This window comes from Parasteatoda tepidariorum, chromosome 8 (genome assembly GCF_043381705.1).
Source record: "Parasteatoda tepidariorum isolate YZ-2023 chromosome 8, CAS_Ptep_4.0, whole genome shotgun sequence".
NCBI lineage: Eukaryota > Metazoa > Arthropoda > Arachnida > Araneae > Theridiidae > Parasteatoda > Parasteatoda tepidariorum.
In genome coordinates this window covers 58767254-58785847 of record NC_092211.1, presented here as the reverse complement: position 1 = coordinate 58785847, position 18594 = coordinate 58767254, and the positions used below count along the sequence as shown (strand labels likewise).

The following is an 18594-nucleotide window of genomic DNA, read 5'->3' as shown; positions in this document are numbered from 1 at the left end:
TTAAAATTTCTTTTCATTAAATAAATCTAGCAAACACCGTAATTCAGACTTTTTCTGAAATCACATTACATTATGAAATGTTACAGGTTTAAAACCGTTAAATTATTAAAAATTTTAAAAAATAGTTAATTCTTATATAAAGTTTTTAAAAATCAGATTATACTCGAAGGTTTTGCAAAAAAAAAGACCATAATAATAACTAATTAATAAGGTCAATATTAACTAATAAATATAAAACGTTATAAAAATGAAAGAAGACAAATATAACTTACCTTTTGGATAACGAGCTGCAAATCTTCGATTTCTTTCTTCAGATTTGACATCTCGCCTTCTAATTTCTTTTTATTTTGGTTCAAGTTAGAATGGGCATCTTCTTCGTGAGATAACCTCTCTTGAAGTTCCTGTAGACGAATTGCAAGATCCATATGATTATTCATTTTGTCATTTTCATACATGAAGTTTTCTGAATTTTTAATTCCAACTGCAGCCATATTTAAAAAATGATATTTATATTTGTAAAATAATTTAATCAAGTAAGAATTCTAATGTTGATTTAGCTTGTTGCAATAATTCCAATTTCTTTAAACAAATATGTATTTCTGAAATTAATCCACTTGATCGTTTGCACCTTTATGCTTTCTCACAATGAATGATAGCAATTTTCAAATCGTTTGTTCTTTTATGTCTTCTCACGAAATTTAGAACCGATTATAAATCGTTTGCTATTTCTAAATTTTTCACAAGAATCGAGAAATATTTATGATCGTTTGCTTTGATTTTTCTGATAACAATTATACCTAGACTGATGAATAAATTGTTTGCATTAATTTATTCCTTTTGTATTACTGAAGTGCAAGAAAACCGAAGTAAACCTTCTTAGAAGCACCAAGTCGGCGTCGTTAATGAGTGCTTAAAATGAAAAGTTTCATTCGAGATGGAATAATCAGAGCACGATTGTGACTCAGAATTGAAGGGGGTAAAAAATATTTTTCCTCCCCCGCGTTTTGGATGGACTGAAAGATTTCCTCTCACTCGATTTTTGGCATAAGTGCCTATGTTTTTATCCTTCGAGAGGAGAGTTTTGAATTACTTTTAGTTAAAATGACACGCACGACTGTTAATCAGGACGCCGAGGTTTCTCTGTCAAGATATTAATCATAGCTCTTTAGGATTGGATGCCAAGTTAAGATAAAGTAATCCATTACATCTGTAACAACATCTAAGAAATACATACAATATTGATATTCATTTTATTTTTTATCTTTCTGTTCAAATAATATTTCATGAAGCTGTTTTCAATGATACATCGAATTAAGTGCGATGAAGTTGATTTCTTTTAAAAGGAAGAATTGTATAACTGTTGCTCCAGTTAAAATTACCAAGTTTTTTCACTTTTTTTATCCAATTCAATTTTGCAATTTTATGCCTTTAAATTAAAATCTAATAGTCTGATGAACCTTATACTTCAGAAACTTAACAAAAAATGCTATTAAGTTTTATTTATTTACAAAACTTTTCTTCTATTTTAATTAGAATATTTCAACGAATTTAGCGAACAAAATTTTTTATCAATATATATGTGTAAAGATTTGGTTCAATTTGATGAGCAACATTTCTAAATTTTACAGTAGAGTGTTATTATTAAAAATAAAATTCTACGATAGCCATGAAGGAAACAAGAAGTTTGTGCAATGTGATGTTATTTAAGAAAATTTTTGGAAATTTGTAAAGCCCCAATCTAGGAACAGTGCTAAGGAACAGCTTGATTTCAAAATCCATTGGAAGAAGTAGGGTTTACTATTATACTTCTTCAAGCTATTCATATATATTGGTATATATGCATATTATTCTTTTTTTGTAAAGCAAGTCTATTAATTCTTTTTACTGAATCAAAACTATTATAATGAAATATTATCGATTAAATATTAAATATATGAGAGAAAGAAATACTTTCTGAAATAAAATATTAAGACTTGTGAATTAACCTAATACATAAACTTAAGGTGCCATGCCTCATAATTCTAGGCATCATCCATCAAAATCAGACACGGAAATAGAAAGTGCCATAAATATATGTATTGATATTTTGCCAAATAACTTTAGGAAAACTCTGAATATCTCGCTATTTTAAAAGGAACGTCCTTACCCGAGACTGAGATATCTCACTAAATCTAAAAATAATGCTGACGATAGCATAAAATTAGCGTTGATATCAGGGAGGACGTTTTGATTTATTTGTAATTAGAAACATAATTTTTTTCAAATGGAATTTAGAAGAAAAAAATTAGTTTTACAGAATTTCTCAAACAAAAGATTTTTAAAATGTAACATGGTTTGTGAAATAGTTTTTAAAGCTTGTCATAAGAATTTCCAAAAATAACATAGGAAAGATGCTTTGCTTCATTTATTGAAGAGCCATTTTTATTTTAAATTTAAGTTTTGCATCAGTTTGGAGTTTCAAACAGAATTGTGAAACGATTCAGATTTCATCAATTTCTCTTACAACGTAACATGGTTTGAAACGTAACATGGTTTGAGTCAAAATCTCAAACTCTAATCGGTTAGATTTGGCAAATATAACATAGAAAGGCATTGAAAAAAATCGCATTGAAAAAGAATGACAAAATGTTAATAAAACAACAACAAAATGATATTATCTTCACTGTTCTTCGTTTTCAATTCAGTAGGAACTTATAGTAATAAACAGAAAAACATAGTTTTACTGATGGTAAAATTTTACTGGGAGTTAATTCTATTGTTTTTTGAGCAATGCTTAAGAAATATTTTTAAAATTAAAGTCTTCTTCTATATATCTATAAATCTTCTTATCTAATTCCATTGTTCTATTTCTTCCATAAATCCGTAATAGTAAATAAAATTAAATTCGTTGAAAGTAAAATGCGAAATTATTTGTGAAACATTTTCCTTAAATAAATGTTTTCGAAAAAAAAGCTAGTGGCAAGCTAGGATTATCCTTTTGCACCCTGATTTTTTAAAATTAAAGGTATTTTATAAATACATCTACATTTTCTTAAATTTTAAGTTATATATAAGTAATGTTAAGTAATTTAAGCATTGGATTATTTTATAGCATAATTCTTATCTTATTACGTGTTGTTTAAATAATTACTAGTTTGTGTTAATATATTGTGAATTTTTCATTAATATTCCAATAATTTAATAAGAAAAGTCCAATTAATCATCAATTTGAAAGTGATTCAATGTTTCGATTCGAATTAATAAATGCAGGTATTTTACTCTGAATTTGAATTGCTGTTTTAATTTAAATTTTCAGACTAAAAATTCTTATGAGTTGAATAAAGGAATATTTCAAATGTTTCATTTCTGATTCAAATCACCACATTTCGTTTCCTGATCCGAATTAGTGACTTAATTCAGAGTTCTGAATTAATGGTTTGAATGGCGAAAATCGGTTGATTTTTTTTAATTCAAACTATATAGATGTTTTTTTTTTTGCCTAACTTAATTTAATCTATGGTTTATGATAGAGAACAAGAATTACTTTGTTACCCTTTAAAAGAACAAGTTTTCGAATAAATAAAAACAAACTCTAGGAACTAAAATGTATTCCTTAAAAGTATGCTTAAGTTTCTTCTGCCTCATGACAGATTCTGATTGTTTACAGTTTTTTCATTACAAGAAATGCAGAAAATATAACCTTGAAGGGTTTTCACAAGCTTCTTTGTGTTAATTGTTTCATAAGGAATTCGTTATCGCTTCTGAAAATCAATCTTTTATTTGTACAGTGCAGACATAACTTTAAACAAACCCAGACAGTTGTAGTCCTTTTTACATATCCTCTTAGACTCTTAACCAAAGAATATCTGTTCAGAAAATTGTTGAGTTTGAAGACATTCATACATTTCTTTTGAAAAAAAAAACTTTTTTTTAAAATTTGAAAATGCTTTTTAACGCAATAACAAATTAACCGTATGTCTACCATAATTTATCCTCAAAATACAAGTCTAAGTATGAAGAATATTTTTTAAACATTTTATTATCATCATTTTTTATTATTTGTTCAATTTTATTTAAATAAACAACTCTGTTAATAATTTAACTGATTATTTTTTTAATAGAATTGATTAAAGAAGATCGTGTGAGTACAAAATGTTGATTGAACTTGATTTAAATAATGAGGAATGCAAAAAATTGAGAAATAAGTTATGTTTTTATACATAAATACTAGAAAGTCAATATTAAACTGAAACTGTATTTTTTAATGTCTGTGTTAACTAAATATTATTCTTTAAAATTTATTATAGCTTTTAATGAATAAAAGAAACTTTCTGTGGTGAAATAAAGTTTAAAATTTGTTATTTTTTCATACACACCTGGAGTTGTCCTTCCAGATCATTCTTGATGGAAATGGTCTTAGCAAGACGCTCCTCCATATCTCCAGATCCAGTTCTTTCAGATTCCAATTGCAAGAACATATCGTTCTTTTCTTGCAACAGTTTTACATTTTGATGTTCTAAATCTTTTCTCAATTTTTCTTCCTTTTCTAGAGAATCTAAAGCCTTCTTGAGCTTGTCCTCCAACTCCTTGATCTCGTCCTCGACGCGAGCCATGCTGAGAAGGGGCTTGACCTGGAAAATTAAAATAGATAATTAAAAGTCTTATTGAAAGAAATATTTCACTTTTGCAGCGATTAGGGGAGAAGGGGGTACAGTGGGTCAGGAGGTACAGTGGGTCAGTGAAGATATTTTTGCTTCAGTAATTTATTTTCAGATNCGTAGAAATAAAAGTACATATTCTATCTTTTTTCTCGAATTTAGTAATGGTGGTTTGTTTTAAAACTATCAAGGAAAATTTCTGTCGCTACAAATAAGGCCTTTATACGAAACTTGAGAAAAAAAATGTTAGATATTCTAAATTCGCTAAAAATATTATATTTTTTTAAAGTGAAAAAAATAATAGCATATGATTCTGAACTAAAAATTCATCAATTTCATTGTTAAGCTTAGATGCACAGACTTATATCAATGTTAAAAACAAGGGTAAACTTTTTTGTGTTTTAATAAAAATAGTTTAAAGTTTTTTGAAATCCGGTTAAAGTTTAAGAACTAAAATTCTGAATAAGATTTTAAAAGCGGGAAGGAACTGTATTCCATTTTAGTTGATATGACCAGTCGCTAGTTACATTTTATTTAGAAGAAATTGTTTACTTACTTTCATGTACAATTTGTACCATAGCCAGTTGCGAAGTGTAAGGAACTTTCGAAGATTGCGCTGAATGACAAGCAGGGCAACTCTGTAGAAAAATAAGAAATTAACAATTAATTCATACGATTTATATGATGCATTGGTTGAAGTTCTAAAATAAAAGTGGCTATATATTGAACAGTCGTCTGTCCTACAAACCTTTGTTCCTGCAACTTCTTGAATTCCTTTTTGGAGATGTACCATCTGACCCAGGCCTGCAACCAAGTTACGATCTTAGCCAATCGGTCATCACGAAGTTCTTCAAGACGACCCAAGACACCAGCACGGAAGAATACCTATTCATCAAAACATTATATTAATTTATTACAATGAAAAAATCCACTAAAGAGTTTAGTTCAGAATTTGAACTCCAGTTTTTGCGTTTTAAATTCTGCTAATACTGCTTTTATTTTCTTTATGGAATAATATTTTTCTTACTTTAGTTTATTTTCAAAAATATATTAATTATTTTAAGACTTTATTTTCCTAGAATTATTTTTAGAAGCTCTATATATTGATAGAAATTTATAGCTTAAGTACCTTAACTGTATATTTATGCAGTTTCAGAAAATACCATCTCAAATTATTTCGCATTAATCAAACTTATTTATTTTATAATTATTTATATTTTGTACTTTAAAAGTGTTTTTTTCCAAGTGCTAAACTATGTTAGAAAATTATGTTACACTTAAAACCTAAAGTTTCAAATTTGAAACTAAACACTGTTGCAATGATTCTCCTTTTATTGTTTTATTTGCTCAAATAATTGTGTTCTTATTTAGAATTAATTTTGAATAAAATAAAACATACACTTTTTTATATTTCAAACTATTCTACATTAATAATTCTACGATGGGCGAAAATTCAAAGGTTATAACTACCACTTTTCTTATACCTAAATTTCACAGTTAATAACTACAGTTTAACTACTTTTACATTTTGGTATGACAACACTTCATCTAGTAGATCCTAACACAGTCTGAAATCGAGAAAGAGGAAGGGGTAGGATTGTTTGGATACTATTCCGGTCAAAGAACAAAAAAAAGGATTTAATTTATTTAATCTCATGTCCCATTTCTCTGGATGTGAAACTGGAACTCACCATAGATCAACATCGTGGAAGAGGAATGGTTGGGAAACATCCGAGGAGGTAGGAAGAGGAAAAGGAAGATAAGGAGGAATACACTTATTCATTCAGGAAGAGGAAGTCGCAATGCTAAAAAAATGTAATTTGGATCTAAATAAGTTTCTCTACATAAACAGGAATTGATATCCGTGGAAATTTAATCAAATCTTACCTTAGTGCTTCCAAGACGGTAGTCATTCTTGTCCAGTTGAATAGCTTCCAATACGGCTTCGCAAACTTTCTTAGCATCGACGAATCCCTTGGGTACAGCGCTAGCAGCTAAGATGGTGTAACTAAAATGGATGGAAAATCACTTTATTAGCTTACTTCATATTTCTTATGATATGTTATATATTTCGAGAAAGATATTTTTACTGTGCAAAATTTTTACAAATTATCCCGTTCGCTTGCATTTTAGTAATAATTCATATGTGCTCGAAATACTTTAATGTTTATTTACCATTTATTTTTATTATTTTTTCCAATGTTTCTCCCCTAAATCCATTTATCACCATATTTATTTTGCATAGTAATTTCGAACATTGGGATTTCCCTTGTTATTTGTGAATTAATATTAATTTAAACTTCATTAACTTAATTCAAATTTCATTCATTTTCATGTGTAAACAGGCAATAAAACCATAACAATAAAATTTTTCTAATTGTATTAATATGCTGTTAAAAAACGCCAAAAAATAAAATATTTTTCATTTTTATTTTAAATGTATGTAAATTGTAAGAATTTGTTTCATAATTATGATCTAGAAATAAAATATTTTGTTTGTACCTTATTGGTCCAAATACTATTTTATTTTGGCTTGCAAATGTTAAGCTTTGCATAAATTTTTTTTGAAGTTATATACTGTATTTATTCAAATTATTGTAAATGTGCAAATAAAAAATAGGCTTTATTAATTGACTTCTAACATTGATCAATTCAAAATGCTTTACTATGACTAAATGCTGTACAGTTACGAGACAGAATAGATTATATGCATTATTATAAATTTTATGAAATTTAAAATGAATATAAGTTCATAGACTAATAAAATAATAAATAATTTCAAAATATAAATAAGAAAAATTTCAGTTTGCATAAGTAAAATTTCTGCCTAAATCTTACGTTTTCATTTTTATTGTAATTAATAATAATTTTTAAAAGTTGATTAGGACGTTTTAATTACTTTACGGATTCTTATTGAAAACAACTTTTCCTTCGTGAAATTTATAAAGAGTGTTATAATTAAGTAAATAACTATACATTTAATTTCCTTTAACTTACCGTTGTTTGAAGTCAGGATAGATCATTCTGTTGGGGAAACCCTTACGACAGATACGGATACCCTCAAGTACACCGTTGCATGTCAATTGATGCATTACTAGGCCAGCATCAATAACACCTAAATGGCATTGAAAAATATTATAAATTAAACAGAAACTTATAAAATATTCACGGGCGTCTCATTTCGTGGTTTATTTGTCGTTCAAGCCATTCTGTCTTTAATTTTCATTAAAATATAGCATCGCCTTGTCACACAATTAGTCTGCTTCTAAGTTTCATCTCTAAATCAATTAGTAATTAAGCTTATATTTTATATATTTCAAATTTTTTGGAGATAAAAATGCATATAAAATAAATCTAAATGTTTAAAATTTTTAGTTTTTGCATCTTTCAAGTTAAATATTTTTTTTTAATTTAAAAAAGACAGTTTTAAATGCGAATTTTATAAAATAAATTGATCAACTGATTTCATTTGATGCAATAATGTAGAACAATTAATTTACAACTTATAATTGAGATTATAATTCTTATTTAAAATGGCATATTGCATTTCCAACAATATTAAAAATCAATTAGCTTCTTTTTAAAAAAAATAAAATTACATTTTAAAATGTCATAACTAGCAAGATTATAAAAAATTACATGAATTTTATTGTTTTTTCTACAAATATTATATAGAAATAAAGATACAATAAAGAAATTAAGAATTTTATAATTCTAAGTTATTTCAATAGAGGCATTTTAATGATAATATTGAAATGGAAAGGAAATTAGGTAAGAAATGATGAAAAAATAGAAAAAGGAAAGTGAAATGTTCATATGGTATTCATGCTTTTAGTTGTAAGATAATGAAATTTATAAATAAAAATTACATTTTATGTTAGTATATTAATTAAAAAATATAAATTTATTAGATGTTTCATATATCGCCAGTTTTTATGCAAATATTCATTAAACAGTAAAAAAAAATTCCCCCAATTCCAAAATTACTTAAAATTATTTTACTTTTTTATAATAGAAATAAATGCTAAAATATTTTATAAAAGCATTATTGTATCTTTAAATTCAAAAATTAAAGCTAATTTAAATAATTAGCCTTTTTAAAAAGCAGTAAGCTACGCAGTTAGTAAAGCAATAATTCTAACTATACAAATTAAATTCTCATTATTCCTTTATATAATTGAAATTTAAGAGTCTAAAGAATGCATCGAAGTAAGCGAAAAAGGCATTTTTTATTCCTTTTTAGGATGCTTTACTTTTACTTTTAGCCTAAAATCCAACTAAAGCATAGAAAAGCACTCTGCAGCACTATTTTTCTAAACTCTGTTGCAAGTTAAGAAAAAATCATTATTCCTGTGGAGAGAGCCTGTTTGCATCTAAGTGCACGCCAAATGGATGCCAAGCTCCTAGCGCGAACGCATATCAACATTGCCAATTCTTGAAACGACGCTGCACAGCTTCCTTTTTGCTTACTTTCTTATTAACAACAATAATCGATTAACGAGAAATTAGAATTAACAAAAATGATAACTTAAATTCGTAACAAATATATGTCTTGCCGTTCGCATTTAAAGAAATTGATGAAAGAATAATTAACATTGTTTCTTGCAGACGATTTTTTCTTGTGGCAAAACAAAAGTAAAAATTCTCTATCTCGCATCTGATTTGTTAAAAGCGTGTCAGCATTAGACGCGCCATTTTCAATGGTCCAATCAAGTCCAATGATCTTGCAACGTCATATAGCTGTTTCTTTTTCAAGAACGTATGTTCAAATTAGTTATCGAAATAAGTCTGGCATTCCAATAAGATTACGAAACTGTAACCTTTTTGAATAATTCTATGATATATATATATCGTAAAAGATAGCACGAGTTAAAACTCTCTCTGGCGTGTTTTTTAAAACCTTTTATACAGTTTTGAAAGCATATTTGTATAATTTGATAACGAAATAAAACGGAACTAAAGGATGATTACTTAAATCCTACACCGCAATGGTGTTTTCTTAACTTGCAACCGAGTATAAGTAAGCAATCGTTCGTAAAGCTTTTCGGCACCGATTATATATCTTACCTGGAGATTTAGTTTCATTAGGGATGATGCATCGGACAAAGTGAGGAGCGGTGCTACGCAGAGTAGCCATCAGTTTGTTTAGCTGTTCCTGTTTTATAATTAAATAGGAAAATAAGTTAAATAAATGAAGAGAAAAATCAAGAAACCCTCTTCTATCTTAGTTTAAAATTATAATTTTTCTTTTAACCCCTGAAAGTTTGATGCTCCTGAATTCTTTTATCCGTTGTTCCAAGGCGTGAGTTGAAAAATATGTAGCGAGAATTACCGGAACAAAAAAAAACATGGTATTGCATTTTATTTTGTTAAGTTATGCTTGGGAATGTAAAAGGGATGTATACGTTTTTTGTTTTAAAACAATACAGTAACACAAAACTCGGAAGGATTGTGTTCAAAACAAGTGCAAAATGACAAGGATTTTGTTTCAAAACAGTACAATAAATAAAAATTTAAAAGGGTATGTTCTTGGAAAGTTTGGTGAATCATGAATGAAATGGGTTTTGTTAAACAAGATAATGTATAATTAAAAGGAATTTCATTTGAAATAGTGCAATAAATAATAACCTAAAAGGAATTTTTTTAAGAGTCAGGTGAATGATATAATAAGTAGTTGTTTTGACTAAGAAATAATGCGACACTGAAAAAAGGATTTTGTTTAAAAACAGATGCAATAAAGAATTTATTAACAGGGCTTGGTTTTTTTAAAAAAGAGAATAGGGAGAATAAATGGAATAAAGGAATTTTGTCTAAAAACAGTGCAATAAATTATAACTTAAAGGGTTTTGTGAATAATAGATAAAATGGATTTTATTAAAAAATAAACAATGCATAAATGAAAGGGATCTTTCTGAACAGTGCAAACTTAGGAAGATGTTGTTTAAAAAACAATGCAATAATCAAGAACTCAATGGGTAAGATATTGCATGTATCTTGAGAGGGAAGAATGATCCAAAATAGTTGCATTAATGCAGGCTGGATGATAAAAGGTAAGGATAAAATTTGAGGGAAACGATCTCTTTTGGGTTCTGAATAATTGTAGGTTACCTGGCTGTTTCATTTCGTTGGGGATAATGCAACGTACGAAGTGAGGCTGTGTGCTGTGCAAACTGGCCATCAATCTATTAAGTTGCTCCTGTTGTTAGAAAAGCGAAGCAAAAGAATATATAGTTATTGATTAAAAACATGTAATTATACTATTCCCCTAAAAGAGGGAAATTTTTAAATTAAAACACACAGCTTTTGCTCAACGCTACTATCTCACATCTATGCATGAAAGCTGAGCAACCAGAAAGCTTTTGCAAATAGTTTTATTTCCGTCTTGGAAACGTTTTAACCAAGGAGTTAGGCAATATGTGTTAGGCAATATGTGTATATACGCCTTTCTGCAGTAATTAAAGAAGGATTGCTTCATTAAAAATAACAAGAAGTAAAATCAAGCCACAACTTGGTTTATGACTGCATGATAGACATATTTGCAAAAGATTGCTGGTATTCTCTATTAAATAGGCAAAGCATAATTATTTTAATTGGCACACTTTTTAGCTGAAAATGCTACAGTTATCTAAATATTTAAAATGAATCTAAACATAAAATAATAATGCTTTACATGAATTATAAAAGCATTTATTAATATATTTACAATTTAAAACATAAAAAGCAAGAAGAAAATCATGTGCCCAAATAAGCGATTTTACACACACTGCAGCAGAAAGCTTGCTAACAAATATGATTTCTGTAAGTACTAAGCAAAAGAAATTGTACCTAAGAAAAATATTCATTTACATATTGAAAACTGAACATGCATTACGCTATTTAAGTCGCAGTTGCGAAGCATTTTCTAAATACTACACAAACAAAAGCATTGCACATAAAAATCCTTTTTATTTTGAATAAGCATACTATAATGCTAGCTTGTAAACTCCATAGGATGCGTGGCTTGGCAACTCGTAAATCTGTCTCTCTGATGAACGAAATAAAAGTGTTATTCTGAATTTCCCATGTTTATGATTCCTGCTCGTAATCTCAATTCATATTAACTTAATTTAAAGAAATATTTTTTTGAAGCAAATTCAATAAAATTATAAAAACTTAAATATTACAATCAACAATCCATAATGCAATTATAAATTACACACATATTTTCGAAATAAAGTTTAAGGAAAGATTTGTAAATTAATTAAAATTTGCATGAAATAATTATCAAAGTATGATGCAGATATAAAGAAATTATTTAAATAGATAATCTAACATAACAACAAAAATTAAAGCAAATGAAATTTGATTGGAATTTCACTCATAATGTGAAATGTAGTATGAAACAAAAACAAATTTAAAATTTAATTTTAATAAGTCATTTTTTTCACTTATATTAGTATTAAAAAGAACACAATGCATGAATAAGAAAGAAATCAAAATCCTTCATCTTTAGAGATTTATTTATTTAATAAAGAAAAAAAAAGTTCGAATTTACGAATAATTTTACTTTAACTTACCCTGTAGAGACCAGATACAGTCTGGAAACCAGAACCCTTCTTTCGGCCACCTCCCTTACCACCAGCTGCACCCTTGTCATCACCACCAAGACCTGGATGATCCTCAAAGATTTCACCCAAAAGTTTGTTAGAGCCCTTCTTAAATTGATCGACAACAGTGTCATTTACTGGATCCTTGTTCTTTTCCAGCCATCCGGTTATGTTGTAGGGTACCTGGATAATTGAAGAGAAACAATTTGTAAATATTGAACTGAAATAGAGAGTCTACTTAGATGGCTAAGATTTAAATCGTCAGCGAAATTCAATAGCGTAACTTACAGTGCCAGCATAGTGAGCAATAGAGAAGTGAGCTTCTTGTTGACCTGGTTTAGGTGGTCTAGGCTTGACGAAGTTAGGAGACTTGCCCAAGTGGTTAGCGTTCAACTTGTCTTGGAAGGACTTGTCGGTAGCTTTGGGGAACATACTTTCCTCCTCAAGAATGGACAGGATACCCAAGGGCTAAATTTAACAATTTTAATTCAGGTGATGTGGTTTAAATGTTTTTCCATGCAGATAAAAATTAAAACGTAAATATTCCATAAAATGAATTTGTTTTTAAGAAGAATAAAGTTACTTGAAGAAAGAAAAAAAAATGTACACACAAGAATTTTTTTTATAAAGATTATTAGTCTCAATCCAAAGATTACTACAAAGAGAGAGAGAGAAATTTTGGAAAATAGTATAGTTTCAAAATTAGTATGAGTATGAAATCGGTTAGCCTACATGAATGCATGTTTTGAATATTTGCAAATCAAAACATGTATGCATGTATATATATTTAAAAGTATTGCTTAAAAGAGAAAGAGAAAAATTTTTGAATGAAAATATACATATTCGCTTAATTTTAAAATTAGTAAAAGTATGTAATCGGTTAGTTTACGTACATATATGTTTTGAATATTTACAAATCAAAACATATATGCATATATATATTTTTAAAAGTATAGTTCGAAAGAGAAAGAGAAAAAAATTTTTTTTATATAAAAGTATACACATTTGTTTATTTTTAAAATTAGTAAAAGTATGTAATCGGTTAGTCTACGTGCATGTATGTTTTTGCTTATTCAAAAAAAGGAAAAGAAGCAAATGATTATTAAATAAAGGGTATGATAAAGCAAATTTTTACTGCTAGGGTATCATTACCTTTTCGATCAGCTCAATGCAAGCGGCAAGATCAAGACCGAAGTCAATGAAGACCCAGTCAATACCTTCACGTTTGTACTCTTCTTGTTCCAGTACAAACATGTGATGGTTGAAGAATTGCTGGAGTTTTTCGTTGGTGAAGTTGATGCAAAGTTGCTCGAATCCGTTGTACTGCAAGCAATGTGGCGAAGGCAAAAAGCAAGAAAAATAAGGGGAAAAGCACAAGCCTTAATTATATTGGTATAAATAGCGTTAGAATATCAGACAAAAACTTCAGTCTCTCAAAGTATTATGGCAAGTTTAAAACTTTATCATTGAGTTGCAATGCAATGACCAATAAGTTACTAGGTATAATTTAAATGCAAATCTATATGGAAAAGCTAATACATTTTAATACCAAATTGCATTTGGTGTTTAATACATAACTAATAAGAATAATTACTACGATTCAAATACAAATTTTAAATCAATAAATTTGTCAGCACTACCCTGTAGTTAGTTGAACGATGGAGTAGTAAATGAGACTGAAATTTTTGTTTTTAAGCATGATATTAAAATAGCAACAGCTCAGCATCTTTTTAAGAATCCTTCGGTGTCCTATTCGTGAAATGTGCGAATTTGGTGTTAACTGAAAGCAAGCGTGTTTGCGAAGGCTTAATTTGATTCAGCATGTTTTTTTCGGGTGAATTCATGCCCATAAATGGAGACGGCTTCGTCTTTCATTTAAGTGTGCGTCGTTACCTTCTCGATAAGTTCGATACAGGCTGCAAGATCGAGTCCGAAGTCAATGAAGACCCATTCAATGCCTTCTCGGGTATACTCTTCTTGTTCCAGAACGAACATGTGATGGTTGAAGAATTGTTGTAGTTTTTCGTTCGTAAAGTTGATACATAGTTGTTCAAAGCCATTAAACTGACAAAGAAAGATCATTGTAGGGAAGACAATAGGGAAATAGTACACACAGAAAGAAAGAAAAAAAAGAGTTACAAAGAGAACAACATATACACAAAGAAAGAAAAGAAGGAATTTAAAGGAATAAACACATCTAGAACATTTTTACTAATGGCATTAGATCCAAAATTATAATATTCTAAGACCAGATTCTAAAATTTTTTTACATCAAGTTATTCTAGACACGCTATACATCAATTGCTATTAACAGAAAGATTTTTTTCTAGAAAATAAAAACAACTTTACAGTTTACTTTTTCCTATTATAAGATTACAGCATCTAGAGCTACTAAGGAACTAATACGCGTTGGATAAGATATATTATTAAATTTAATTAATTGTAAAGAGTTTATCTTTGCAGTTCAGGTTACAGTTATATCATAATTCTAGATGTCTCTTCGAGTACAAAACTCATCTCAGTACATTTCTAATAAAAATTACTTGAATAAATTCCAGATATTTATCTCTGTTACTAACAGGCATTTTCCTTTAATTATGGTAGTGCAATTTAATTTTGAAACTTAACCTTCAGTTCCCAGTTATAAATATAAATTGATGTAATGATTAATCAAAATTTATTTTAAGAGATTAATGAAAAATCAAGACAAGTTTTTTTTGGACTGTAAGCATGAAACAATAGCGTACTCAGCGAACGATTAGATTTTAAACATAAAAATATATTCTCTTATCATGCTAAGTCCTTCAATTTTTTTATGTAAACTTAAATTTCTATGTATATTTTCCCATACACAGTAACACGTTTTTTTTTTCAATTTAGTGCACGTCTTTTTATATAGTTTTCGTGATATGGTAAACAATCTTTTTTATATTGTTTTTAATATGAATCAAGGAAGCTACTAGAATAGCATAGTTACTAAAACTAATAAGAAAAACAAAAGGTAAACATATAGTGTGCTGATAGAGAAGGAGATAGAGATAGAAAGACATATAGGTATAGTAAAATTTACTTATCTGTCTCATGCTTTATCTTGGGGCAAAAAATCTAAATCTTTTTCCTTTTTTTTTTTTTTTTATCAATTCATAGTTTCTTATTTCCTTGTGTTTGAATCGCAGCTTGAAATCTTGGTAGATGATTAACTAAATTAAGTTTCATTGTAATATCTCGGCATAATTGCTGTTTCCTCGATTTTTAATGTTTTTAGATTAAAATCGATTCTTTTATTCAAAAATAATCATCTTTTAAAGTATAGTGACATTAGCCAAAAGTATACGCCTGATTGAAAACAAAATTCTTGAAAAATAGTGCTGATCTGGTTAATACTATATACACAAAAATATAATAAAATTCAAAATGTTTTTAATAAAATGTAATTTAAACATTTTTAATTATTATTAACATAATTTATATAGTTTGTATTAATATAATTATATGCAATTTGTAATAATTGTCATTATTTTGAGTAATCATACAATTTCTAGTACTTCTTTTAGTCTTAATTACTTAGAAACATAATGAAAATTATCATACAATTTTTCACGAAACTTTATTATTTATTAAATTTTAGGAGAAATATTTTATGCATTTACATTACTAAAGTTTAAAAGAAAAACACATCATTTTTTAAAATCGTTGCTAAATGATAAATCATTCAGAATATTAAAAAATCGAACTAATAGATACTTTCAAAAATTAGCTACTGGCTTATCGAATTACATACAAGAAAACTACTAACCTATCTAATCATATATAATATATTTTAACTTTAAAAATATTAATTTTTGATTCTCTCAGAGTTCATGATGCAAGAATACTCACGTCGAAGATTTCAAAACCGGCAATATCGAGTACACCAATGAAGTACTGTCTCTTTTGTTGGGTGTCCAAAGTCTCGTTCAACTTCTTTACGAGCCATTTGAAGGTCCTGTCAAACATAGCCTTTGCCAAAGCACCAAGAGAGGATGTTACCTAAAAATAATTACCAAGCTTTAGTACTCTGATTTCTTAGCAAAAGCGTGAATTTAGATAATTAAATGGTTTTTATTTTTCATTTTTTTTTTATTTTTTGAAGAATTTTTCTTAGTTTTTGTTAATGTTAAATTATATTTTCATCGTTTCTTGTATTTAGTATTTTTGGGAATACAGACATTACTATCAAAACGCTTATTCATATTTTTAAAAAGCGTATCATATCACGTTACAGCATTGCAATTAAATTATAAGGACGATCTCCTCATTAGTGTTGAACATGGCACAACACACATATAATATATTAATAAAAAATTAATTGATAATTGAATAATTGAAAAATTATTGATAAATTAATTAATAACTTCCGATCGTTTGTTACGTGACTTAAGGGTTTCCATTAATGCATGACTTGTATAATATTGCTATTATTCGTGCTAAGATACATGCTTTAGAAGGCAGAGACATTTCATGAAAAGTACTTTAACCTTTAGATTGCACTGTGCCGAATCAGAGACTATTTATTCTAAAAATATTAAACTGTTAACATCCAAAATGTTAAACTGTTTAATTCTAAAAGTTCTCCAATTTTTAGTAACCATTATTCTTTAAGCAATAGTTTGCGCTGAAGTATGTGTCTTTTCTTCTAATGAAATATCCACGATTGCTAACTTAAATTAGTAAACATGATTTAATTCATATTAAATTCCCCTATTCAGGATGCTCGAGCCAGAGGCTGGTCTATATCATATGACTATTATCATTGAATCAATGGCTATAATATTCTGGTTGTTAATGGCAACACTATTTTACTTAATAGTTCTAACACTATTTTGTTTATTCCACTATTTTACTTAGAAATAAAACGTATTCCAATTGGTTGCTACCATTAACTGATTTATCATTGATGAGTTTTCAGTCAGCAGTTAAGGGAAGTGACGTCAGCCTTAATCAGTTACAGAGATGTCTAATCTGACGTCACTTTACTTACCTGTCCCCTAGCTATCCATCAATCAGCCTCAGATTGAGTAATGGGAATACGAATTGTCTAATTGGAGGAGTGCAAACTAGTTGCCATTCCCAACCGCAAAATTATGACAAATGATTGATTTATTCCACTGAGTGTCATAGTTCAGCCTTTGACTTGGACACCTCTATATGATTGTTTTAATAAATTTCTACGTTACTTCCATTTAACATTAAAGTAGAGTATTGTAATGATTTATTCATTCGCTGCTCATGGCCTTTTCACTCTGATTATATATATAAATAATAAATAGCATTACTTACTTGCACCATCCCTTGACCTTTGGTTACCATCTCGTTACCGACCCTGATCTTGGGTTTGCACAAGTTCTTGTACAAATCACCTGCATTAATGCCCAACAAGTGAGCCAACTTTTCACCTTCTTCCGTGCCATCAGGCTCAGCCTGTTCTTCTCTGGGTCTTTGCTTGAATTTCATTTCACCAATGTGCATGCAAGCTGCGGTAATTTTGTAGATTTCATCTTTGTAAGATTGACTGAAGCCCAAGATGTCGAAGGCAGTCTGTTTTTTGAATGAAGAAAATTTAGCTTAACTTCTGAAGCTATCACAAGAGTCATTAACTTACCAAAATTTATTATTAAAATTACTATTAGAAGTTTAATACTAAAATGTGCTCATTTTACGATACACAAGTTTTGAACTATTAATTTTGCTGATTATCTATTAATTTGAACTATTAATTTTGCTGATTAGTATATTTAAAAACGAATTACATAATAATATGAGAAATGAAACTTTGTGATGATAATGAAAGATTAAAATTAGAGTAAAAAATTACAAATATATTTAATATAAAACTTTAACTATTTTAATGTAATATATTTTCAGCAAAATTGAGTATGAAATAAAATTCAGAAATAAATTTATATAAGGTATTTGTTGGAATACAAGATATAAAAAGCATTTCAAGAAGAAGAAATTGAAAGTTTATAGAAAAGCAAAGGTGTTAGTAGAAGCTTAGCAGAAGCGAAAATGAAATATTAGTAATGATAAAGCAAAGCTATAAGGGGAAAGAATGAAAGTATTTAATACTTTATAATTATGTTAAGGAGCTTGTACACAAAGTTACTTTAAATTGAAATCATTATTTCATAATTTTTTTACTAAATTTCAGCCAGCAAAAATACTCTTTTATTAAAATAAAAGCAAAATTTTAAGCTAAGCGGAAAACAAGGTAAATTTTAAAAAAGTCAAAAGCAAAGCTACTTTTTTAAAAAAGCAAAAACCATAGAAATTCTCTTAAAAAAAGCAATAAGAAAAGCAATTTCTTTTAAGGAAGCATAAAGGCAAGCTTA

General features: G+C 28.1%; 1 protein-coding gene across 33 annotated transcripts in view; it reads right to left on the bottom strand.

Moving 5' to 3' along the window:
- LOC107443488 (myosin heavy chain, muscle) overlaps positions 1 to 18594 on the bottom strand; it is a 47871-nt gene that overhangs the window by 13780 nt on the left and 15497 nt on the right. For 11 of the 33 annotated variants that reach the window (XM_016057363.3, XM_016057356.3, XM_071184054.1 and 8 more), the window contains exons 11-22: positions 17543 to 17800; positions 16103 to 16252; positions 13376 to 13546; positions 12512 to 12691; positions 12194 to 12406; positions 10746 to 10833; positions 7635 to 7752; positions 6525 to 6645; positions 5386 to 5522; positions 5194 to 5275; positions 4356 to 4610; positions 273 to 401 (exon numbers count right to left, since the gene is read on the bottom strand). In XM_016057363.3, the coding sequence (XP_015912849.1) occupies positions 273 to 401; positions 4356 to 4610; positions 5194 to 5275; positions 5386 to 5522; positions 6525 to 6645; positions 7635 to 7752; positions 10746 to 10833; positions 12194 to 12406; positions 12512 to 12691; positions 13376 to 13546; positions 16103 to 16252; positions 17543 to 17800 (1902 nt within the window). Of the gene's footprint in view, positions 1 to 272; positions 402 to 4355; positions 4611 to 5193; positions 5276 to 5385; positions 5523 to 6524; positions 6646 to 7634; positions 7753 to 9704; positions 9793 to 10745; positions 10834 to 12193; positions 12407 to 12511; positions 12692 to 13375; positions 13547 to 14116; positions 14288 to 16102; positions 16253 to 17542; positions 17801 to 18594 lie in introns of all 33 variants that reach the window. The other 22 variants (XM_071184055.1, XM_071184032.1, XM_043042986.2 and 19 more) reach the window with 3 other exon arrangements.